The sequence below is a fragment of the Rhodofomes roseus genome (assembly GCF_022264815.1).
Source record: "Rhodofomes roseus strain CIRM-BRFM 1785 chromosome Unknown C8Q71scaffold_2, whole genome shotgun sequence".
NCBI classification, from domain to species: Eukaryota; Fungi; Basidiomycota; class Agaricomycetes; order Polyporales; family Fomitopsidaceae; genus Rhodofomes; species Rhodofomes roseus.
The window spans coordinates 720,487-744,851 of record NW_025952958.1 but is presented as its reverse complement, the minus strand read 5'-3'; the positions used below and the strand labels follow the sequence as shown (position 1 = coordinate 744,851).

The 24,365-nt window shown below is 56.8% G+C and overlaps 8 protein-coding genes across 8 annotated transcripts; 4 read left to right on the top strand and 4 right to left on the bottom strand.

Annotated features, from left to right (window-relative positions):
- The first annotated feature begins 1,622 nt into the window (after positions 1–1,622).
- On the top strand, positions 1,623–10,216 carry C8Q71DRAFT_903668 (glycoside hydrolase family 13 and glycosyltransferase family 5 protein). Its single transcript, XM_047928826.1, has 19 exons — positions 1,623–2,354; positions 2,405–2,555; positions 2,617–2,719; positions 2,771–3,189; positions 3,241–3,634; positions 3,687–3,751; positions 3,807–4,764; positions 4,824–5,091; positions 5,150–6,788; positions 6,846–7,131; positions 7,188–7,907; positions 7,964–8,686; positions 8,737–8,941; positions 8,995–9,067; positions 9,118–9,160; positions 9,215–9,544; positions 9,598–9,754; positions 9,807–9,902; positions 9,955–10,216. The coding sequence occupies exons 1-19, from the start codon at positions 1,943–1,945 to the stop codon at positions 9,963–9,965; spliced, it is 7,053 nt and encodes a 2,350-aa protein (XP_047783656.1). The 5' UTR covers positions 1,623–1,942; the 3' UTR covers positions 9,966–10,216.
- A 446-nt stretch (positions 10,217–10,662) lies between these two features.
- C8Q71DRAFT_211767 (uncharacterized protein) lies at positions 10,663–12,674 on the bottom strand. The gene is made up of 2 exons (XM_047917047.1): positions 12,565–12,674; positions 10,663–12,504 (listed from the first exon to the last, which is right to left on the bottom strand). Exon 2 carries the CDS (start codon positions 12,429–12,431, stop codon positions 10,752–10,754), a length of 1,680 nt encoding a protein of 559 aa, XP_047783655.1. The 5' UTR covers positions 12,432–12,504; positions 12,565–12,674; the 3' UTR covers positions 10,663–10,751.
- Positions 12,675–12,681: 7 nt separating this feature from the next.
- C8Q71DRAFT_733628 (uncharacterized protein) lies at positions 12,682–13,311 on the bottom strand. The gene has a single exon (XM_047922343.1). It carries the CDS (start codon positions 13,253–13,255, stop codon positions 12,926–12,928), a length of 330 nt encoding a protein of 109 aa, XP_047783654.1. The 5' UTR covers positions 13,256–13,311; the 3' UTR covers positions 12,682–12,925.
- Positions 13,312–13,953: 642 nt separating this feature from the next.
- C8Q71DRAFT_853148 (uncharacterized protein) lies at positions 13,954–14,906 on the bottom strand (the record flags this gene model as incomplete). Its single annotated transcript, XM_047926905.1, has 2 exons — positions 13,954–14,398; positions 14,458–14,906. 2 exons carry the CDS (start codon positions 14,904–14,906, stop codon positions 13,954–13,956), a joined length of 894 nt encoding a protein of 297 aa, XP_047783653.1.
- A 1,702-nt stretch (positions 14,907–16,608) lies between these two features.
- Positions 16,609–17,507, top strand: C8Q71DRAFT_699494 (uncharacterized protein; the record flags this gene model as incomplete). The annotated part of the gene is made up of 3 exons (XM_047920073.1): positions 16,609–16,813; positions 16,872–17,022; positions 17,078–17,507. Coding segments are annotated over 3 exons (786 nt in total), but the record flags the coding sequence as incomplete, so codon positions are not given.
- Positions 17,508–18,346: 839 nt separating this feature from the next.
- On the top strand, positions 18,347–20,227 carry C8Q71DRAFT_733615 (uncharacterized protein; the record flags this gene model as incomplete). The annotated part of the gene is made up of 2 exons (XM_047922342.1): positions 18,347–18,404; positions 18,457–20,227. The coding sequence occupies exon 2, from the start codon at positions 18,563–18,565 to the stop codon at positions 20,225–20,227; it is 1,665 nt and encodes a 554-aa protein (XP_047783651.1). The 5' UTR covers positions 18,347–18,404; positions 18,457–18,562.
- Positions 20,228–21,265: 1,038 nt separating this feature from the next.
- On the top strand, positions 21,266–22,895 carry C8Q71DRAFT_853145 (uncharacterized protein; the record flags this gene model as incomplete). Its single annotated transcript, XM_047926904.1, has 2 exons — positions 21,266–22,325; positions 22,381–22,895. 2 exons carry the CDS (start codon positions 21,266–21,268, stop codon positions 22,893–22,895), a joined length of 1,575 nt encoding a protein of 524 aa, XP_047783650.1.
- Positions 22,694–24,128, bottom strand: C8Q71DRAFT_211699 (S-adenosyl-L-methionine-dependent methyltransferase). The gene is made up of 3 exons (XM_047917046.1): positions 24,057–24,128; positions 23,754–23,994; positions 22,694–23,694 (listed from the first exon to the last, which is right to left on the bottom strand). Exons 2-3 carry the CDS (start codon positions 23,930–23,932, stop codon positions 22,938–22,940), a joined length of 936 nt encoding a protein of 311 aa, XP_047783649.1. The 5' UTR covers positions 23,933–23,994; positions 24,057–24,128; the 3' UTR covers positions 22,694–22,937.
- Positions 24,129–24,365: the final 237 nt, after the last annotated feature.

The following is a 24,365-nucleotide window of genomic DNA, read 5'->3' as shown; positions in this document are numbered from 1 at the left end:
CACGCGTCACAGCTATGTGTCCGTATATACGGAGGTGGCTATGAACCGTGAGTTCAGTGCTACTAAGGTAACGACGATGCTCTTGAGATGGTTGTAGCAGATTGTCCAATCAAGTATGATCATGTCATACAAGGCCTGAAGTAGGTGTGCGCTCATCCCTGCAATGACATGGTGTGCCGGTCAGCAATCGAATGTATTTGCGGAAGACATCGCATTTCCCTGGCTATCTCGTAGGTTCTATGTGCGAGCGGTGCCGCAAGTAGCTCGCCGCGAACTCATTGGCTAACTCTTGTGGCCAGGACAGGAAGTCACCATGCGATCCCTCAATGCCTCATGCATGACCGGAGCAGAATTGGGTGCCCAACGGGTACCGTCGTATTTCGCTATTCGGATTGACGTGAACGCACGCCGCATGCCGTCACCACTTGCCCGGGCGAGTTCAAATAGACGTGCAGATCTCGAGGAATGCCATTCGTTCCTGGACTGATATGATCTGTCAGTACTGCTCGGACGCACTGTGAGGCCGAGCGCGGCAGCTCACGTATTGATATTTGCGGTGCTATTCTGGTACAACCTCCTACAAATTTCTCCGACCTTGTACTGGACTCTGAAAATGAAGAAACGCTGCCCATGGAGACGATCGTGCTGCTTGCGGGACCGAACCAAGACCGAACAGATGTAGTTACAGCATCCGGCCTCCGTCATCCCCACCTTGTGGAGACTCTGGAGAGATGGTTTCCAGGTGAGCCACTTTCTGATGCGGCTCACTGGTGAAGTACTGTATATCCGCTACCCATAAGAGTGAGCGCGAAAATGAGAAAAGCACGAAATGCGTAGGTCACAGCTTGACATCTCGGTCGGACGAGTGGCAGTCACAAACCACTTCAGACAGCGAGTGCATCATCCGTCGGCGACGCCGGGACTTACTTGGTGGATTGGCGTGGTCCTGGATACATCGACAGCGTCGACATGTTGCGGTGGTGCGCCAAGCAGGCTGCCTGATATTTGCCCGATGTCAGCGCCTCGCGCGCACCGGAGGGGCGATTGTGATGTACGTAGTGAATTTTTACTCATGGAGGATGGTCGCTGCCGCCGCGCCGCTAGCGCTGTTTCTACATCCACATCAAGAGAAGTCGTTGGAATGGCAGCCCGTGGATTGCAGCATACGAGCACTATTCCAAGTGTCGACTCGCCCGGAGCTGTCGCGGACGCTTTTCAGAGCGTGCCACCAGCTGTCGATCCCGAGGCACGGTAGGCCCTTGTGAGGCATGTGAGGAGTGGCCGACGGCTTCGTAGAAGAGTACCTTTGCAAGAAGTTTAGACCGAGATGGGCCCCTCAATCAAGCAAGGCGCCGAGGTGGATTGCCCTAAATGGAAGAGCAAACACTCCGCGGCGGTGGCTGAAGCTTCGGTGAGGGCTGGGCGGGCTCGATCAGGGACGTCGTCGCGTAGCCGACGCTGTGATTCCAAACCCGGAAAGGCATATCGGTCAGCAGTGGACCCGACGGGCATGTCTGGCCGCAGTGCGCTGCGCAGGGCGGCGGGGGCGCTGGGCTGGCGGGGGCGCGGGGGGATGCCTGGGGCGTTGTGGGCGACAATATTGCAGCAGCCTGGCGGAGGGTGCGAGGGAGGAGGAGGGCGTAGGACGGGAGGTGGAGGCCGCCTCCGCCCCGGCCGGCGTCTGGGTGCCGGCGCGAGAACGGCCAAATAAAACGAGGCGGCAATTTCTGGGCCCTTTCCAGCGCCTGTTCGGCTGTGTCCCAACATCCTCCCTCCCTCCCTGCACGTCCCCGCCGTAATAGCTCTCGGGCTCTCCTCCCCTTCGTTCCTTTCCACCCTCTCCCTCTTTCAGGACCTTTCCTAGCACGGCTATCGCTCCGTTCTCTCGTCCCGTACCATAGCATATCACGTTCATCGCTCAGTCTCGTCTCGTCTTTCCGTCATGTGGGTGCGCACAGCGGCGACAGCGCTGCTGTCGCTCCTCACGCTCGCCCACTTGGGCGTAGCATCACCATATCGAGAGGACCTCGCGGACTGGAATCTCAACCAGAACAAAACTGCGACGGACGTCCTCGATTACTACTATCCGAAGCGCGATAGCTACACGAGCTCGCCCAATAACTGGCGCGCTCTCCCCTTCTACACGATCCTCCTCGACAAGTTCGCCGATGGGGACCCATCCAACAACGACTTTTTCAACTCTGTGTACGAGTGGGACTGGCGGGAAACGCAACTGCGCGCGGGCGGTGACCTTGCGGGCATGGTAAACAGGCTGGATTACCTTCAGGGAATGGGTGTCAGAGCTATCTACATCTCTGGAACGCCGTGGTTGAACGAGATCTGGGCGGCCGACAGTGAGTATCTGTTCGCACTCCGTGTATGCTGTTCGCCTCACGCTCCGCAGGTTACTCGCCACTCGACTTCTCCGTGGTCGACCCCCACTTTGGCACGCTCGAGACATGGCAGAATGCTATCGACGAGATTCACAAGCGGAACATGTACATTATCCTGGATTTCACCGTTGGCACCATGGCCAATCTTGTCGGCTTCAAAGGGTAGGCATCCATGCGTTCGCTTGCGGGCACAGCCTGGGCGCTGACTACAGAATCCGATTAGGTACACGAACACATCGGCGCCGTTCAGCATCGAGGAATACGAAGCTGTTTGGCTCGATCCAAACTATGCACCGTGGAACTTTAGCCGCTATGTCGATTTCTCGGTAAGTTGCTGCGCTCGACCTTCCTTCTGATTGTACTTATACCGCCGGCAGTTCGAAAATGAGTACAACAGCTCGTGCCAGATGCCCGTGTTCTGGGGAGACGACGGAGCGATCGTAGACGTCGACTGGAACGGCGGGTGCTATGCGTCAGAGTTCGACCAGTACGGTGATATGGAGGCTTTCGGTGTTCATCCCGACTGGCAGCGTCAGCTGTCGAAGTTCGCGTCCGTGCAGGACCGTCTCCGGGAGTGGAACCCCAACGTCATGGCGAAACTTACCAAGTTCTCCTGCATGGCAATCACGGCTCTGGACTTTGATGGCATCCGTATCGACAAGTCGACCCAAATGACAGTGGACGGTCTCGTCCAATGGACGTCGATAACGAGGAATTGTGCCGCGGAGCTCGGCAAGAACAACTTCCTCATCGTGGGCGAAGTTACGGGTGGTGACTACTTCGGAGCGCTCTATTAGTGAGTAGAGAATTATACCGGTAAATGCGCATCGACTAACGTGCACTATAGCGGCCGTGGTCGTACACCCACTGAGCGACCGGGTTATAACGACGCGGCCAACATGACCGAGTCAGAAAACCAGTGGTTCCTACGGGAGCAAGGTAGTGAGGGTCTCGACGGCGCCGCTTTCCAGTATTCCATATACCGCGGCCTGACTCGCTTCCTTGGTATGGACGGTGATCTGGAGGACGCCTACGATGTCTCGAAGGACTTCGTTACCGCGTGGGACGAGCTCTTCGTCGACGACGATATGCTCAACCCGGGCAACCATAATGTGGACCCTCGTCACTTGTACGGCACCAGCAACTTCGACGTCTTCAGATGGCCGAGCTTGGAGAACGGGACGGAGCGCAGCGTCCTGGCGACGTTCATCACTACACTAATGATGCCTGGTGTTCCACTGGTGGGTCTCTGTTGATCAAGCGTTCATGAATGCACATCTAACGCACTCACAGCTATTCTACGGAGAAGAACAGAACTTCTACTTGTTCGATAACACCGCTAACAACTATCTCTATGGGTGCGCAGGGCTGCTGGTTTATCTCTGCCAACGTTGCTCACATCTGCTCCGATAGGCGTCAGGCTATGTTCAGCAACACCGCATGGAAGCGTCATGGATGCTATAGGCTTGGCTCGTCGCAGTACTATTATCTCCCGATGGGCCGTTCCTTGATTGGATGTAAGGACGATTGGAACGCGCTTGACCACTTCGACCCGACCGCCGACACCCGCCGTCTCTTCGCGCACTACCTCCACCTCCGGACCAAGTACGACGCTCTACAGGATGGCTGGGATCTCACTACCCTCCGGAACTGGACGTACTCCATCGAGCGCCCAGGATCCAACGGCACCTCCACGGAAATGGGGTTGTGGTCTGTCTCCCGAGGTCTGCTTGAGAACTACCAGCCGACGGCCGGGAACACGACGCAGAAGGTCTGGATGTTCTACACGAACCAGAACGCGACTACCTCGTGGGAGTTCGGTTGCACGACTGACCAGTACATCAAGAGTCCGTATCAGAGCGGGAACACCGTCCGCAACCTCTTCTACCCCTACGAGACTGTCCAGTTGACGGATTCGGGGGAGTCTTACTATAACAATAGCCAGGCCCCGTGGTTCGGTTGCTTCCCCAGCATCACCTTGCCGCCGTTCGGGTTCAAAGCGTATGTACTCGAAGCAGATTGGGTGTCGCCGCCGCCCGCTCTCACAAAGTTTTCGCCTGGTCACGATGCGCGAGTGCCCTCCAACTCGAGCTCCATCGATATCACTCTGGAGTTCAACCTCGAGATGAGCTGCAGCAGCATCACGAACTCGATCTCGCTGAACATGTCGACTGCTGGGACTGGCATCATACCGACACTTGACACAGGCTCTGCGAACTGTGGGCCGGTCAACGGGACGCCTTCCGACGAGGTCTATGGAGTTTCCGTTTCTGCGTTCTCCTGGAAGGCGACGATCAATAACGTCCCGGACGGTGTGCTCCAAATCACCGTCAATAACCCGACCACGAGCGACGGAACCGCGTCTACTAACGTAAGTCGTTATGCCGTCTAGTCAATTCACACTTTTTGACTGATGTACCATCGCGATAGGCTACCGATCATCTGCTCATTCGCAAGGGTGCACCAGACAACGTCGTTGTGTGGGACAACGCGAGCTACGATGCTGGCGCCCTCCAGTACAGCGACGGCCAGTACACGTTCACCCACAAGGCGTACGGCGCGGACACGTTCCGGATGTCCACCAACTTCGCGCAGAATTGGTCGGCCTGGCAGTCGTGGGAGAACACGACGACGATCTCTGCGGAGAACTTTACCAGCAGCGACAACTGGTGGGAAGGGGAGCACATTATAGTTCAATGTAAGCCGTATGAATGCTTGCATGTGAAATGCGGTGCTGATCGCAGATTCACATGTAGACTGGAGCTACCTCGCGCAGACGTCGAGTATGGTCGTGCATTCGGACGTCAACTATGACAAACCGCGGCGCGTTCCTCAGTTCCTCGTCCGTGGCCCATACAACGAGTGGGGTTACGATCTCGGCTTACCTTACCGCATGGCCCAATCGGATACAGACGACGATTACTGGCACATCAGGATCGCTGATAGCTGGCCTACCTACGTCCAGCTGAACGTCTTCGGGTTCGACAACTACTTCTATGGTGACGTCGACGGCGATGGTGTCATGGAACGCCTCCCGCCGAACACGCTGTCGGCGAACTATCTGAACATGTCCAAGCCTCCGCACCCCTACGTCGCGTGGGACCTGGTCGTTGACGACGAATCATTGACCTGGTGGCTCGAGCCCATAGGCGAGTCCTCGGTCGGTGCCATCACCTTCGCCCTGCTCCTGGCCATTCCGTTCGCGACCGCCTCGTTCGCTGTAGGCGTCTTCATCTGGTCGTTCTACGGCATCAAGTACAACAAGTGGGGTGTCAAGCCGCAGAAGGACCACAGCAACTACTTCCCTATTCTCGGCGCGCTGGGTCATAAGTCGTCGGAGAAGGTGTCGGAGATGCACACACCGCTCACGGAGAAGATGTTCGGTCACAAGCAGACGGAGCTCATCGGTTGGCCTGAACTCAAGGACAAGCGCCGTAAAGTGCTGATCGCTACCCTCGAATACGAACTCATCGACTGGAAGCTCAAGGTCAAGATCGGTGGTCTTGGTGTCATGTCCAGTCTCATGGGGAAAGCAATGACAGATGTCGACCTCATCTGGGTCATTCCTAAGGTAGGGGACATCGACTATCCCCAAGGAGATCCAGCGGAACCTATCGAGGTCATTATCTTCGGCGAGCCGTACTTGATCGAGGTCGAGACGCACGTCCTGGACAACATCACATACGTCATCCTCGATAGTCCTGTCTTCCGCGCTCAGACGAAGTCCGACCCGTATCCCGCTCGCATGGACGACCTCAGTTCCGCGATCTTCTACTCTACTTGGAATCAGGCCATCGCTGCTACCGTCCGTCGCATCCCCGACATCGATATCTACCACGTCAACGACTACCACGGCGCTCTCGCTCCCCTCTACCTCCTGCCGAAGGTGCTGCCCGTTTGTCTCTCGCTGCACAACGCGGAGTTCCAGGGTCTCTGGCCGCTCCGCACAAAGGAGGAGATGAAGGAGGTCTGCTCGGCGTTCAACATCAGCAAGGAGCATTGTACAAAATACGTGCAGTTCGGCAACACGTTCAACTTGCTTCACGCAGCGGCTTCCTTTATCAGCGTCCACCAGAAGTCAATTGGTGTCGCCGGTGTGTCTGACAAGTACGGCAAGCGGAGTTGGGCGCGGTACCCCGCGCTGTGGACACTCAAGCACGTCGACTCCCTGCCCAACCCGGATCCGACGGATATCGCCGCATTGGACGAGAATCCTGTGAACGTCCGTGACATCCAGATTGACGAGAACGCTGAAGCGCAGCGCCCGGAACACAAAAGGCAAGCGCAGGAGTGGGCTGGTATTAAGCAAGATCCAAACGCCGCTCTGTTCGTGTTCGTCGGTCGATGGTCGAAGCAGAAGGGTGTGGATTTGATCGCGGATGTCATGCCTTCCCTGTGAGTAATCGCGCTATGTTTTCCCGTGTATGTGCGTCTTATTGACCGAAACGGTAGACTCGACAAGCGTCCCGAGATCCAATTGATCTGTGTCGGTCCCGTTATCGACCTCTACGGTCGATTCGCTGCTGAAAAGTTGGCGCGTTTGATGGAGCTCTATCCTGATCGCGTCTACTCCAAGCCCGAATTCACGGCTCTCCCTCCGTACCTGTTCAGCGGTGCCGATTTCGCGCTGATCCCCTCGCGTGATGAGCCGTTCGGTCTTGTCGCCGTGGAGTTCGGTCGAAAGGGTGCTCTTGGTGTCGGTAGTCGTCTCGGTGGTCTCGGTCTCATGCCTGGTTGGGTAAGTGTTGCGTGCTGTGGCTACATGCAAACGGTCTAACAGCCTTCGAATCATAGTGGTTCCCTGTCGAGTCGATGTCTACCGAACATATGATGTCGCAACTGACGAAGACCATCAAGATGGCCCTGAAGTCTACCGAGGAGGAGCGGGCGATGTTGCGTGCAAGATCTGCAGTGCAGCGCTTCCCCGTGGTCGAATGGCGGCAACGTATGGAAGACTTCCACAGGCGCAGTATCGGGACGAGTCGCAGACAAGCCGGTCACAACGCGTGGCGGCCCTCTGACGCAGAAGACGTTCAGTTTAACGGACATTACGCAATCGCGGAGACCGAGGACTGGAATCCGGAACATCAAGCCTATCCTTCACAGCCAGACTGGGATAACCGGAGCGTCAGCGATAGCCCAGCAATGCCGTCCTCTCCTGGCTCGCCTGGACAGTGGAGTCAGGACACATTGACCCCGGGCGGCGACCCTCACCTGGTCGCCCCGCGGTTCCTTGGTTCGGAGTCTCGCAGAGGCTCGTACAGATCCGATATCTCTGTCTCGGATAGCGACCATGGTTCTGTTGAGAGAGGCTCAAGACAGGACTTCGGGGACTTCCTTGAGCGAGCAAATCGCACAATTGCTCGCGACCGAAAGCATATGCCTGATCCTTTCCTAGACAGCAGCACCCCAAGCAGACCATTCACGATGCATTCGAGGGTCTCGTCGGTTGAGTCCATATCGTCCATTGTGGATGAGAAGCAGCATTCGCCGCTAAACAAAGCGATTGCATCTGTACGTTCTGTGTCGTAACAGCATCTTGTATGACTACTAACGACCTCCTTTGGTAGTTCACTGACGCAGACGGCGGTGTCGCGCAAGAGTTCGCGCAGAGGCTGCAGGGTTTGAACGCACATAACTCCAAGCACGAGCTTTCGATTGAGAAGTTTTTGACCAAGAGCGAGGAGAAGTTCTTCGACAAGGTGAAGCACGACAAGCTATCCAGCGCAGCAAGTGTTCGGTCGTCACGGCGAGACTCCATATGGGGAACACCTGCTCCCTCTTCGTTCGATCATTCTCGCCCGTCGTCTCCGAGCACACGCTCCTTCGCAGGAGACGGGCTCGCGACCTTGGACGACTACAGTGCTGCGCTCATCAATGAGGACACTGCCGTCATGTCGGGTTTGCAAGTCGCCATGTCTCGCGAGATTGGTGGTTGGCCACTGTACACCATCGTCATTGGCGTTGGCCAGATGCTCAGTGCGACAAGCTTCCAAATCTCCCTGCTCTCTGGAACAAGTACCCAATCCAATCTGGATCTCTACGTCATCGGAGGTATCTTCCTTGCCGCGACTGCTGTGTGGTACCCGTTGTTCCGCCTTAAGCCGTCCGTCTACGTCCTGTCAATACCGTGGATATTCTTCGGCATAGCCTTCTTCCTCGTCGGCTTGCCCTCTCTGACGAGCTCCCTCCATTGGTTGCATTACGACCTCGCTAGTGCGGGTACGTGGTCCTACGCAGTTGCTTCAGCGGCAGGTTTCCTTTTCTTCGGATTGAACTTTGGAGAAGAAGCGGTGCGTATGTTCTGTCTGTCGTCCTGTCTTGATACTGATGCCACGAGCAGGGTGCAGCAACAGAAGTATGGATGATGCGTGCATGCATTGTACAAGGTTCTCAGCAAGTCTGGGTGGCTGCTCTCTGGTACTGGGGCTATCAGCTTGACAGCGTCTCCGCCGGATATCTGATGCCCTGGTGGGTCGTGCTCATTGTCTGGCCTTTGGCGGTCATCAGCTGGCTCTTCGCCTACCTGATGCTGTATGGGCTGCCTGGTGAGTCGTTTAAGCCAAGTCAGATGCGAATGTCCATCTCACATTTGCTGCAGACTACTACCGTCAAGCACCACCAAAGGTACCTCACTTCCTGAAGACCCTATTCCGGCGCAAGATTGTCATATGGTAAGTCAGATATCTCATGGCTGCACGGTCGACACTGACGGTTGCTCCAGGTTCCTAATATCCGAGATTTTACGCGATTTCTGGCTCAGTGCAGTGAGTACTGTCTGCGATTAGCTCGAGCGGCGAGATGTTTACATGCGCGTCCAGCCTTACGGTCGAAACTGGAGTTTCCTGTGGAACCAGAGCATCCCGAAATGGCACATCCTGCTGCTGGTTATTGGGTTCTTCGTCGGCGTCTGGGCCATCCTCATGTTCGGACTGACGCAACTCAGCAAGACCCATACATGGCTGCTTCCCATCTTCGCTGTTGGTCTGGGTGCCCCGCGTTGGTGCCAGATGCTCTGGGGAACGTCTGCATTGGGCCTCTTTGTGCCTTGGGCGGGTAATGCCGGACCCTATGCTGCTATCTCCCTTTGGCTGTGGTTAGGTGTTCTCGACGCAGTCCAGGGTGTCGGTCTGGGAATGATCTTGCTTCAGGTACGTACCTGTTGACCCATCTGCTGCATATTCTGACGGAAGTCGTGCTCCAGACTCTATCGCGTTTGCACGTGTGTGCGACGCTCGCTGCAGCCCAGGTCGTCGGAGCTACTGTCACCATGATTGCTCGCGCATTATCGCCTGATGGGACAGGCCCAGGACATGTATTCCCTGATTTCGCTCTGTGGAGTTTCTCCGAGGGTCTCAAAGGTGCGTTTGTTTTCATCGCGATGTGTCATTTGCCTGACATGATATGTCCCAGCATCACCACTAGCGTCGTGGGCTTTCTGGATCGGTCTTGTTTGTCAAATTATCATTGTTTGCGGTTACTTCTGGTTCTACCGCAAAGAACAACTTGGTCAGTGGTTCTCGTGTTCATCCAGTTGTCGGATTCTGATACGCTACTGCAGCACGCCCATGATCACGACTAGAGCCCATGAGTTCCCTAGACTTTGGTATCTGCGACGGACATCATATTATCTTCGGTGGTATATCTCTAGCAGCAAAGGGACTGTTGTTTGTGAAGGACTTGTACTCTTTATCGTCTTACGACACACGCTCACTCACTATACACCCACGTATTATACTCTTGGATATCCGGTCACAGTAATGCAGTATAACCACTAGAATTCACTCTATATACGGCATAACATCTCTACGTTCGGCAGCGCGAGCACGTTGGACTTGGGTGCGCGTGTGGCTAAGTATGTCAGCGAGACAGTTGAGCAAACCAGCCACTGTGTACGTCCAACGTTCATCTTTGCCTACGAATTCAGTTGCCTGAGCCGTCACCTTGTAGACAGTCCTCGTCTCTTCCTCAAGCGATACGCATTAAGTTGCTGTACCGTGCGGTCGTACGCATTGACTAGCAATTTGTATCCCATCTCGGAACCAAGTCCTGGCCAGTGTCGGTGGCCCGGCGCCGTCATTCTGCTTGTGATCTCTGGGTGGGCAGATGGACGCGCCGAATTCATCCAGGCGGAGTAGATCTACCGGCTTTGCGTGCTGCCACGGTTTCCGTCTCCGTGAAAGATATGAGACTGGTGAAGAGGATCAGCTCCGAGTCGGTCTTGCAGTCACCGAACCGCCACGCACACAGACTCGGGCCCGGGGAGCACTCAGGCTCTTGAGCATGATGTCAGAGGCAACGGTAAACTCATTCAACTGCCTAGACATCGTCTAGAGGCGGCCAGTTCCAAATCTCTTCTTAGTCAATCGATACCTCTGTAAATGTACCAGGGACGCCCTTCACAGAACGCCATACATCGACCTTTACATCCATGGACTTCAGTCGTAAGATAGCGTCGGTAGAAAATCCCACATCAGTCAGAGTGACCGTCGCCAAAGGCCTCCCTTCCTTAGACAGATGGTTTATATATGCCTCGAGTTCCGGCACCATTGCGTCTCCACCGAAGCCTTGCTGAAGAGCTAGTGCGCGCAATCGTGGACAGATTGCATTATCGTCACACGAATTACGGAGTGCGGTGAGTATGTCGGGAGAATGGATGTCGATCAGCTGCAACTGCTGCAGGTGCTTGGTCATTTGCAGGTGGGTAGGCCAGATGTGCGGCGCGACAATGGTACGATCGGGATGTTCGCGTATGGTGAGCGACTCCAGGTGCCGTATATCCAGCTTCTGGAATGCGTCTCGAAGTGCGAGTGCCATGGAATCAGCCCTTCGCAATTCTAAGGAGCCCAGCTGCGGGACCTTGATCCGCGGGTGGCGGGCGCCGACAGGAGAGAGAGAAAACTTGAGTGTTCTGTAGGAGATCTGTTCGATTTCCATTGAGCGAATGTTGGATAGAGCGGGGATACGACTGAGGTCCGCAGGGAGCATATCGAGAGGAAAGTCGACCTGTCCTACTTCAGGGATTGAGACGATCTTTACGCGTGTCCGCGCCGTGACTTGCAGGCTACCCAGCACAGACGACGTCCAGGCCGAAGGCAGGAAACCGAAGATGAGTCTCTTGAGCTCCGGCAGCGTGATGACCCGTGGACAATTGGGAGTAGGGCCTACATAACGCGGGAGACCATCGAGCTCGTACTCCCAGCAATGGTACAACAATGATTCCAACTGGGGGGTTCTCTCCAGGACATCAAGGAAGGTGTCTACGTCAGGAAGCATGTCGCACTTCTGGTTTCGGAGGTCAAGTCTGGTAAGGTTCGCGAAGATGCTGGACGTCCAGTAGACATGGACCACGTCCAGGTCGAGTATCCGCAACTTCGGTGCCGCGTCGTCGAAGAGTGTGGTCCTGATAACGAGGTCACCCACGCCCTTGACCCACTCGCATATATCAGGCAATTGTAGGCTTAACGTCTCCAGGAACGGGGCAGGTTCTGCAAGGAGGTCGAACACGAGCAGTAGCTCTTGCTCGTTCGCCGCCTCCACCTCCAAAGTCTTCGTACGGCTTAACGGCAGCATACCTTGCAGATCCTGCAGTACCGGGTATGTCGACGACAGAGTGGAGCCATCTACCCGATAGTGTAGGTGCGTATTCCCAGATCGTACGAGGAACAGCTCCGCAAGACGACGCTGTCGAAGCGGGATGTGCGTCCAGAGGCGCGGAGTGGTGAGCACAACGGTGCGCCACTGCGTAGAAACCCGACTGAGGTCGAGGACGCGCTCTTGGTAGGACCCATCCTCCGTCACTAGCAGGAATACATCTGCGAGCAGTTCCTGGGGCAGGCGATTGATTGGCACAACGGAGTTGCGCAGCCGCTTGTAAGCGTACATTTGACACAAGATGTGGTGCCGCTGGTCGGCGAGATCGGTGAGTTTTTTGTTTACGCTTTCGAGCAGAGCGGAGGGGGACAGCCCCAGGGAGGCCTCGGGTGGTGTCTCTAGCGGTAGACAGGGAAGCTTGGCTTCCCTCTCTTCGTCGAACATGTTGCAGTGGGTCGGCCTTGAGTTGCAGTCTTCCTCGGCTGTCGCGCAACCCTCGCGAGGCTTCAGAAATATTCTAGATAACAGTGCAATGAAGTCGAAGCAAAGCAGCCACTAGAGTCTGGTTGGTACGCACCCCAACGTTTGCAAACCGGACGCACTGCCACGCCTATCGCGGGACGCTCGCGTTAAACAGATAGTTCGAAGGCAAGAACGTCTTACGACCGTTGCCTCCTCTCATGCGTCTCTGACAATGATGATGGAATTAGATCGCGATAGCATTTGGATAGCATTACATAATAGCAAGGTTTCTGCAGGGTCAGAATTCAGGCTCCGCCTTGTTGTGATCTGTTCGTCACCTACCGAAAACATCAGCTCTTCGAGTTGCCGCCACCTGGCGCTATAAACTTGAAATAGGCATACTTACAGTCTGTTGCCAGTCGGAATATATCGCAAGCTTGAGAGCCGGCGAACCCGCCTGCGCCATTCGAATTTATTCACCGCCGGCGGAAGCCAACACGTCGTGCTAAGCCTGAGACGCGGCGACTACGGGTGCGTACCCCTATGTACTGAGGGTGTTGCATTGCGAATGTACGCGCCGCAGGAAAGCGGAACAGACCCAATGGCCAGTAGAGGGGGGAAGCTGCGCGACCCAGCGTCAGAATGTCGAGAATCCAACGTCGCACAGTTCTGTTCAACGTGACACAAGTTCCCCCTATGACGCCCATGGGGCGATGGTCGAGGCTCCTGACAAGAAACAGCAGATCAGTGAAGGGCAAAACTAACAGCTGGAACGGGCTCACTAGGCACAGGAAATACGGCGTCATACCGAAGGGACAATCAACGGGTACATACCAGCAGCCGGATCGCACGTACACAGCAGGCACACACATCTACAAAACTTCATTCGCATCAACGCTACGTACATGACTATGGCACGCGTCCGGTCACAGACCGGCGGTGTCCGTACCGCAACGTCTGAAGTCTACGCATTACATAACCACAAACGCATACGCGCAGCGCGAAGCACGCAGTGCCCGAAGCGTCGTGATCAATCAGAGTCAGTCGAGTCCTTGATCATCATCATCACTATGCACCAGAGAAAATAGAGGAACGAGGAAAAAGACGAAGATAGCCTCGACGAGTCCCTGCGTCGAGGGATTAGATATTAAAGATGGAGCAGCGGTGCAGAATATTTGCGAGGTGCGGTGGTGAGGTGAGGTGGGGCGGGTAAGAGGGTTGGTTGGGTGAGAAGGGGGATGATGCGTATACTGTGCAAAGCGGGGTGCGAGATGCCAAAGACGTGGAATGCGATTCGGGGTTCTGCGGGGGACTTGCAAAAAGGCATTACGCGTCTGAGCGGGGCGGTCCGTATTTTAGTCGATTAGGGCGGGCTTCATACACATATATACGTTGGCGGGGATTCGCCTTCAACTGCATCCGAAAGTCAGCGCCGGTCCCAAAGCGGATAACAAGTGAAAAAACTCACAATATTCTTGTACATCATTTTCATATCACCACGTCGTCAGTTCTCCTTCATAGCCTCGCCCGGCCTCTCCCACACGAAGCCGGGGCCGTCAATCGGGCTCGGATAGTCAACCTGCATACCCAGGCGTTCACACATTGCTGGTTCGCTGTACACAGGGCTGCTCGGCATGCCACCATCTGCGCTTAACCCGAAGTTCATGCCCGCCTCCTCATCCGCGGGCGTCATGCACGACGAGAGGAAAGACGACGGTGTCGAGAGCAGCGATACGTTGTCGGTGGTCTGCGCGCGGCGCGCGAGCGGGCGCCGGGGCGTGGACGGGGGCTGCGTCATCGAGATAATCGGGATGGGGAGCGGCAGCGTGGCCGAGCGGGGTGTGACGGCCTCGATGTCCGAGCGCGACGACGGTGGCGCGGGGAGCGGTGCGGTCGGCGGGGGAGCTGGGAGCGGCGGCGCGAGCTTGCGCGACATGCGGCGGGCGTTGCTGTGAGGGGAAGAGAGACATCTCAGATGGAATCGGAGGTGCGGGCGAAGGTTACGCACCGGATCATCTGGCCACCGAGACTGCCGCTGCGCGTGCGCCCTGCGACGGTCGTGCCCTCCGGTTTCTCCTGCGAACGGGACTCGCTCCCGGAGCGCGCGCGCGCGGCCATGTATGAGTTACGCGCGCTACGGGGGACGCCGTTGCTCTTCATGGGGTTGACAGGTGATGCTGCGATTGTTACTGACGAGCGGCGCCTGCGAAGGCCAGGTCGGCCGCTGCCTTGGGAGTCCGACCGCGGTCGCGATTGTAGGATGTCGTTCGCGGAGCGTGGCGCGGCGGGGAAGTCATTGGCGGTGGGTGTAGTGTCGATCTGGAGCGAGAACGGGTCTGCGCCAGGGAGATTTGACTGCGACGCGCGGGGAGTTGTTGGTGAGGACGAGCCGGAGGTCTCGTGAGGCATGGGGGCGAGGAGGCCGGAGGAGAAGAACGAAGAGTAGAACGTGGCCATGGCGGGGGGAGATGGCGGGGCGGAGGGGTCGGTGGGGACAACACTGTCCGGGCGAGCAAATATATGTGCTGGATGGAGAAAGCGTCAGGTTTGGATGGGGAGGATGGAGCAGAGGTGGGGAGTCGCGCAGGCAACGGGGACTCACAGAACGGTGCGCTGAAGAATGCGCGAGGATACCCCTGGCCGGGCGAGGGACGGAATCGGGGCCGAGGTGGCAAAAAGGCGGGTGTGGCGGCAGCAGCGGATAAACACGCGCGCGACGCGGTGGGGCAGGTGGCGCACACTCAGACAACACTCAATACACAGACAGACACACGACGCGCAACAGCCAGGCGGCGAGGGCAGGAGGGAAGAGAGGCGAGGGGGATGCGAGCAGGGCTGCGCTGGGATTTGAACAGACGTTGCGAAGCCGCGCACAGCTACCGCTTCGCTTCTCCGTGCGCACAAACAACGCGTACACACCGCGTCCCCCACGTGTCCCGCTTCCTCCACGTCCAGGCACACTCCGTCTGACACCCCTCCGCAACCCCTCCGTCCACCACAAATTGCGACACACTTTCTCGTGCGCCCGCACCCGTGCTTGAGTGTGCCAACCTCGCTCTCCGGTGCTCAGCGTGTTGACCGCTCATCGTCATACAATAATATCACTGATATCACAGGATATCACTGACGGTAAACGTATCGCCTTCCCGCGCCGACAACCGTCGCGTATAAGTACGTGCAAACAGAAGCATCTTCTGGTCCCTCCGAAACTTCCTAACCTAACGGCCGGCCTGTACCTACCCGACTATTAGCTGTCTTGGCAACCACCCGTGCAGATCTACCTCGGTCGTCATGTCTCGCGACACCAGAGTCGTGCTCGTAACAGGTTGCAGCAAGGGTGGCATCGGGTTTACTCTGTGAGTGTCCCAGTCACACTAACACCACAATCTATCACCCTCGAGTTTGCTGGTAGCAGGAATGAAGCACCGGAATTTGGCCATCTGGTCTCTGTTCTGGGTTTGCTGAAGCGGGGCATGCTAGTATGTTGTGGCGGCGGCTCCATACACCACGCGACCTCTCCAAATCCGTTTGCGACGGTCACAGTACAGAACGGCCTTGCGAGGGCTTCTGATTCTGCCACCGCCTCGTGCGACAGCGCCCGCTGTCGTTCCTGCGCGAATGATTCAACGAAGGTTCAGGGCGCTTGGCCGAGTATGTCAGGTCGCTGGACCTATCTGTGCACAGCGAGGCAGGAGGGGCGCGAACGACGGGTCCTCTGCGCGTACCTGCCACTCGAATGTCTGGCAGCGACGTACACATTCCATCGCAGTACTCCCTATGGCCCATAACCTCTGCTACGGTGCCCTGTCTGAGCCTCTACGGCATTGGCATGTGCTCCACAGAAGCAGCGGCAGGAATGCAGCCTTGACTGGCAGGTGCCAGTGGCGGGTTTGAGCTTCTTCCTTGGTTTCGGCGACGCGAGGCATGCGAATGCAGCTATGGAACTACAGTAGGTCGAGATGTGCCTCCTGGCGTGTCGTCGTGTGGCGGTGAACAGTGTGAGGCTCGTCCACCTGAAGTGCGGAACGGCGTAGTCTAAGACGATGTACCGTCTGGCTTGTTTCGCCTGTCGTGCTGTTTCAATTTCATGCCGGACTCCCCCTTTTCAGGAGCGCATCAGGAACGTTATATATATTGACAAGCCCTCTTGCGATGCAGATGCGAGGAATTCGCCTCGAAGGGATGCAAAGTCTACGCCACTGCGCGCAGACTCGAAGCCATGGAGGGCTTCAAGCAGCCAAACATCGAGCGTCGTGCTCTTGACGTGACCAATGACGCAAATGTCAATGAAGTCGTTGCTAGTGTCATTGAGCGCGAAGGGCGCATCGACATCGTTATCAACAATGCGGGCTCGATGTGCCACGGTACGTACACCTGTTTCGTACAGACAGGACAGGGATTGAAACAAACTACATTGGTCAGGCCCGACATTGGACAACTCGATCGAAGACATTGCCGCCGTCTTCAACACCAACACCCTGTCCATCATTCGCGTCTGCAAAGCCGCCGTGCCTTACATGGTCAAGCGCAAGCGCGGACTCATAGTAAACATCGGCTCTATCGTCGGCGAGATGTACGGCTCTCCAACCACTCACTCTCAGTCCTCACTGACACTGCCTCCCGCTCAGCCCGACGCCCTGGTCCGGGCCCTACTCCGCCTCCAAAGCCGCCGTCGCCTCCTTCTCCCAGACGCTCTCGATGGAGCTTCGTCCATTCGGGCTGAAGGTCCTCCACTACTCACCAGGCGGGGTGCGCTCCAACATCGCGGCGAACGGCGCACCGCGCGTGCCGCTCCCACCCGACAGCCTCTGGGCAGCCTACCGCGATGCGATCCTCACGCGTGTCATGGCCAGCGCGGGCGGGCGGAGTGTGTCGTGCGAGGCGTTCGCGCGGGACGTCGTGAGGGAGTCGCTCAGGGAGGGCTGGTCTGTGGGCAGCTATCGCGCGGTGATGACCGCGCCGCCGGCGGGGCTGTATAAGGTGCTGGTGTGGCTGCCGAGGAGCTTGGTCCTTTGGATTTTGTGGAAGGTGGTTGGAGGGAAGCCAAAGGGGAGTTGAAGGGGAAGGTTGTAACTCAGACGTCGTCAGTGCTTACTTGTTTCGTGCTTATATGTTGTCTATCTAGGGGAGGTGCCGGAGCTTCGGCTGAGCTGTGTAGTACGTACTTTCTCGTAGTGTTCAAGTTAAGCGCATACTGTACTATAGCATCACTGGATGTCCATTCGGAGATCGTTCGAGCATACACGGCTGAGTGGATTGATTGAGCTACGGACTTAACTACGTACACATTATTTCAACTAACATAGCCCGGGCCATGCGCCGGCGGGCCTCAGTGACTCGTAAAAGGAGCCAATTAGGCAAGCATGTCTGGCTCGGCGTCACTTGACGCTTGGCCGGGCTGCGCTGTTCAGCAAACGAAACATACGGGATCCGGAGTAGACGGCTATGCGATGTTCTGCGGTGGGCAGTGTCTGATCTTACACACCTTCCTTTTCATGACTGGCGTGGAGGGTTGTGTCTGCAGCCTGGAGGGTGGTTTGCGTGTTTGCCTGCACTGATCCAATCCCATCCACGTGCAGGTTTGATCGGACGAACTGTAACTTTAAGTAGTTTGCGTCCGTACTGCTCGATCGATTCAGCACTGTCCTGCAGGTCGCTTTCAGGTCCACGAACTCCTGCGAACACTGCTGAGCCAACACTTGTCATCTGTCTGAAATCAGCTCGAACCCTCCGCTAGGCTGAAGTAGAGAGCAGACGGGGGCCTTCGTCGCGTACAAACCGGACAGAACCAACTACTTTACCAGTAAGTTCGAGTTCACCCTACTCCCGAGGATATCACATTGAGTACTGCCAGTCCTAGCTTTGTCTTCGTATCAACTCGAACGACATACTGAGGATGTCAGCTCCCGATGACAGCAGTGGCTCCCGTACGCGTCCATCCGAGTCGTTACTCAGGTTTGTCCCATTCCTTGTCACGTCACGATCTTATGCTGAGAGTTGTCGGCAGCTTAAAGCGTGCGATTGTACAGAGCTACAGGCCCGATCCAGCTCAGGAACAAATCTGTACGGAGCTCCTCGCGAGCCTGAGCTTGGACGAGGTGCCGAGCGAGGTCATGAATCCTGCTATGGATGATGCTCTACGGCAGGTGGAGGAGTACGTGCTACGGGCCAATGCGTTGATGACCATACTGCGGACCCTGCGAAACTCTGCAGTCCATATCAACCGCGTCCCAACCGAGCTTCTCGCTGAAATATTTTGGCACGCAACCCCACCGTCATCCGATCGTCGTACGGATATCGTTCAGCTCAACTGTGTAACCCATGTTTGTATGCATTGGCGTACGGTAGCTCTTGACGCCGCCAGGCTTTGGGGAGCGTTGTGGATTGCCCGCCAGAGCGACGTTGATGCATCTGACGACGAGCCTCCGAGCCGCATCGAAGAATATCTACGCCGATCAAAATCACATCCTCTTGATGTCACTATCAAGGCTCGCACGAACCTCAGGGCCACCGGTGTGGACAGCTGTATCGAGGTTCTCCGGCCTCACCAGCATCGTATGCGGGAATTGCATGTCATCACGCATCACTACGACATCATGCAATCTGTCCTGTCCTCGCATTTGGCTGCCACACGGCTGGAGGAGCTCAGGCTGGAGAGTGGGGATCCCCGGCTTGCGTTGGGGACACTCCAGCCACAGGGTCTCTTCGGTGGACATTCCCCTCCTTTGCACTCCATCCACCTCTCATCTGTGTCCGTGTCACTCAATGACGAGTGTCACATCCTGCGAAACCTGCAGCACCTCATCCTCCTGGGGCAGCGCATCCCAATCACCGAGATGGACACTTTGTTCGACATCCTAGACCATTGTCCTGACCTCAAGACCCTGAAGCTTCACAGTCACCCGGCATTGCCACGTTTGCCTGCACCTCAGCCCCCTGCCCATACGGACAGGGATGTGTTGCTGCCCTCTCTACAGGTTGTAGACATAGAGTGGCAGCAGCCCATGGTTGCTGGCTGGCTCCTTGAACACCTTTGCCTCCCTGAGACTGCCAATGTGACAGTGTATCTCCCCCACCCCGAGTATATGTCTAATCGTGCCGCCATTCGAACGGGCCTTTCCTCCATGCGCACCCTGTGGATACCTCCTACTAGTTACATCGACTCGGACCACAGGATGATTCTCTCGGGGTTCACAGATTCCATAGAAAGCTTGTTTGAAACCGAGTTCTCGCGACCCACAGGGCCCGCGTTGAGTATAAGTGTGGAGTGGCACATGGAGCTCGAGGAGGAAGCACCGGATCCCCTCATTCGTTTTATTCAAACAAAGGACGCCTCTCAGTTCAGCGCCGTCCACACACTGATCATTGACCACGGACTCTACCAAGACTTTCACCAACCTGATCATTGGGCTAGCCTCTTCGAAGTCGTGCCTGGGCTGCGGACGCTGCATCTCCGCGGGGTCAACAAAAGCCTGTCCTCATCCTTTGCCGCTCTCTGCGCGTCAGACATAGCACACGGTCAAAGTGCGATATCTGTGCGGCCCCGCCTGGCTGCGCTGCAAACCTTGGAGATAAAAGTCATGTGGGGCGAGTGGGAACTTGAAGAGGACACGAGGGCTGCGTTGACGAGAGCCGTGCGGCTCATGAGCATGGACGGTGCGCTACAAACCCTGCGGTTGGCCGTATCATCGGGTCGGGTGCATGAGGTATTGGATGTGGAGCTTTTGCGACAGTTCTGCACTGTAGAGATCACAGTAGTAGACTCAGGCAGGGATTGATGGGCACGGCTTGTACTAGCACGCCGGTTTGTTCTGTAGAAAGGGAGACGAAGAACTTAGAGCTCATGACGAATATATGCTGAATTTGGCTGCGTTCGATCACACGAACGGTGCATTGAGAAGCTTGCCACGGAGCGGCGGACGCCGTTGCGGTTCGTAAACAAGCATGCGAGGACCGACATGGTGATGAGTCCGAATCCCCACACGCCGGGGCCACAGCGCATGCTAACGCTCAGTAGCGTCGACTCTGGTAAGTCTCTTCAAGTTCGGCCCAGCGTGATAGCTTCGAACAAACTTGAAGGATCCCGAATTTATAGTGGTGCATCTTGCCGTAACGGACTGCTATAGCCTATCGCATCCGCACCCTGGCTCATCCAGTGAGAGACGCGCCCGCGCCCAGGTTGGCTGCAAGCTCGCTGCAGTTGGAGACCAACGTACGACGTTAACGTTCAACTGCGACTACTAGTTACTAGAGAACTGACCATGGTATGTAGTTCCTACTTCTGGACGGCCATACGATTGTCAATGGCAATGGATCTGTCGCGTTTGGTGGCGATGATGAATCGCACAAACAACGTGTAAACAATGGCAAGGTAGTACTTCGCCGGCGCCTCGTTTACGGTACCTACTACCGGCCGCGTGGCCCGTGTCGTGACTATAATTTTCGCCAGTCGCTACTTTGTCTGGAAACCATCCCTCTGGGACGCGCTGCGTGTGCAGCTAGTGAGCTCAGGCTGGTATTCGGGCATCCCGTTATACGTATTCTTCAGGTTCTGGTCATAATTCAGATCAACTCTGCTAGTTCTGCCCGAGTCGGAGTGCCAGTGCCACGTAACTCTTGTGAGGTGAGTTTGTTCGCTCTCCCATGTGGTACAGTCATGAATAAGTATGTATCGGACTTTCGGTCTTCTGCCCTCGCAGCGCTACATATAAAGGCACAGGCATCGACATCCTGCAGGCCTCATTGAGACGGCCGTCCGAGTCCCCACTGGCAACCTTCAGAGACCTCGGATCTGGCGTCCCGGTCTACCTACGACTATGTGTTACCATCTAGTATACTATGACGAGGAAAGGGAGGCCGCGAGCCCGCCTCCCGAGGCGACTCTCGGCCTCAAACCCTCCGCCCTGCGCGAAACAGTGGATACCAAGCTTAACAACTTATCGACGAGCGTTACCACCTCTCGCGGCGCATCTGCTCGCTACAGCGACTACGCAACTCCGTCGCGCCGATCCACCGCCTCCCGATGGAGCTGCTCGTCGAGGTACTTATTCCTGTTGCAATCGGCGGATGGGTCGGAGCAGGAACACGTCCTTTCCGTGAGCCACGTCTGCGCGCAGTGGCGCGCCCTCGCATTCAGCGTGCCGCGCCTCTGGACACACATCCCCCTCTGGCAGTGCGACCTCGCCAGACTGTTCCTCACATGCTCGAAGGACCTGCTTGTCACGTCTGAGTCGGGTATCGAAGGGTCTAAAACACTGTTGCAAGCCCTGCTACCTCTTGAGCGGTTGCGAAGCTTGCGTGTCGCTTTGTCAAACCCTTTTGACACGGAAGTCCTCCTCGAGTTCTTGACACAGCCTGCTCCGCATCTCGAGAATCTTGAATTGCTGACCAAGGACGCCGAGGGCGCACTATCCCCGTTGGACCACGGCGTGACCAGGACACCTACCCCTTTCCTTGCCAACACTGTGCCCAAGCTCCGGTCCGTCGTCATGGAGAACATTAGTTTTCGCTTTACATCCGGGATTTTTACAAACCTCACGCAGTTGAAGGTGTTCGACGTTGACGCCCACGTTCCGCCGGTAGATCTGTTTCTGAACGTCCTTGACCTGTGTCCGCATCTGGAGATCCTAAAGTATTGCAGCAAGCGGTGGTCCTCAGCTCGAACGGCTGCATGGGCACGCTCCCGACCCGTGGTACTTTCGCGGCTGTTGGAACTCGCCCTGGAATACCAACCGTCCGCATGGGTAGCGTTTGTGTTGGGCAGCGTGGACCTCACGGCGACGCACGCACGAGTGCAGCTCACGCAACACAATGAAGCAAACTTCTCGTTCCTACCTGCGGACATGGCTCGCGTTCCATCGCTGGCGGCGCTCATACGTACGCTCACCATCACGTTTGACTTCAACGATGCCCGCGGTACATTGGCGTCCAGACGTGCTGGAGGCCGACCGCGAGCCGATGGCCAGCATTGTACTTCGCAACATCAGATGGATATCCAATAGCATCGCGTGCCGGGCTGCATTCACGAAGCTCGATGTCTCGGCGCTCGAAGACCTGATCATCGAGGAGACCTCGAACAAAAGCTATCATATATTGCAGCGGGACAATTGGTCGTTCTGCCTTGGACAGTCGAACAACCTCCGCTATCTGCACCTGGTGGACTTGTCCTCACGGGAAGCCCAAAAGATACTGTCCGTGCTGTTTACGTCGGCGTCCGGTCAGGAGGGGGGCGATGTGATTTTCCCGCAATTGGCGACGCTGCAGCTCACTGGTTTGAGCTATGATGTGCAGACGGAACAGGCCCTTGTAGCTTGCTTGCAGCGCGCCTCCGATGCAAGGGTACCCTTAATTCTGGTGAAACTATCGGGCATGGAACTTTGGCTGAGTCCCTCTCTTGACCAACTGAACGGTATATACGCAAAACCGACTGTTGGTCTAGATCTCTGACTTTCATGTACTGTATTGTCCACTCAGGATAGTGTATTTCACTCACTTCTTCCTGAGAATGACAACCAACGTTCCGTACGGATACTCGAAGATGCCCTGGCTCTCATCTGTCCACTTCCTGCCCTCGCCCTTGCGCAAGATCTCGTCGATGTCCTGCACCACCTTCTCTTTCTCGTCCGGAGGCAGGACGGCGACGTAGCTCTTGCTCAAGGCGCGGTTGACCACAATGTCGCGCGTTCCCGGGAGGGCATACGTCCATGTCTTCTCCTCGGGCGGCTGGAAGAGGGACTGGTAGGACGGGGTCGAGAAGAGGGCGCGCCAGAGGTTCAAGCGGAACTGGGGCGTGCCCGACTCGTGCCGTTCGATGCGGTCGCGCAGCTGGGCGACCCATGCCGCGCCGTCGCGGTCCTCCAGGTTCCAGATGAGCGCAGCGACGCCGCCCGGCTTCAGCACCCGTGCGAACTCCTGCGCGGCCTTGTCGTAGTCGGGGCACCAGTGGAAGGCTTGCGCGACGATGATCGCGTCGACGGACGCGTCGGGCGCGCCGGTGGCGTCGAACGTGCCCTCGCTGACGGTGACGCGCGGGTCATTGACGGACGACGCGAAGACCTCGCGCATGCCCGCGCTGGGTTCGACGGCGCTGAGGGACTGGATGGAGGAGGAGAAGGCGGGTTGCGCGAGGAGCGCGCGGGTGAAGATACCGGTGCCTGCGCCGATCTCGACAATGTTGAGCGGCGGGGGGCTGGAGATCGCGTCCCGGATGTGCGAGATCGCTGCGGGCTGGTAGGAGGGGCGGGCACTGGCGCACGTCCGTAAGTTCAGTGCTGAACGCGCCCAGAGTGTACCATGGACACGCACCGATCGTACAGTTCGTTCGTCCCGGTCCCGAAGCCCTCCTGAGCCATCTTGTGTACCGTAGCCATGCTGCGCGAACTTCTCAAGGTGACGGAAGGAGAGATATGGTTGCTGAATCTGGGACGGGCGAAGATGTGCGACGGCGCTCTTATAAGGAGCAGGGCTCCCGGAAGGCGAGCCATATGTATGACCCCGTCGCGGGCCCGTCGATAGACGTTCTCCTGACCATCTGGTGCCCAATCAGCTTCTCACGGACGCCCTGATTGGGAGGTGCCTATTCTGGAGGCCGTGAGATGCACCACTGACCATTGCGCCTTCAGACTGCTGCTATGACTCGAGTGGTCGATGGCGAGATATTGAGGACGAGTCTGAGACAAGCCGACGACGGCAGGCTGCAGCAGACGGCCGATTGGACGACATGCGATCGTCGACGTCAGCAGATTAATTAGCGATTATTACGGACGCAATAACCCTTGTCTGATAAGATGGCCGGCTCGGCGGACGGACAATCTCCGGTCCCGCGACGCGCTCGGCGCACCTGCGCAGCGAACACGGTCAGACCCCTCGGCCGGAGTGCCTGTCCCTCCTCTCTCTCCTTCTTCTTCCTCTTTGCCA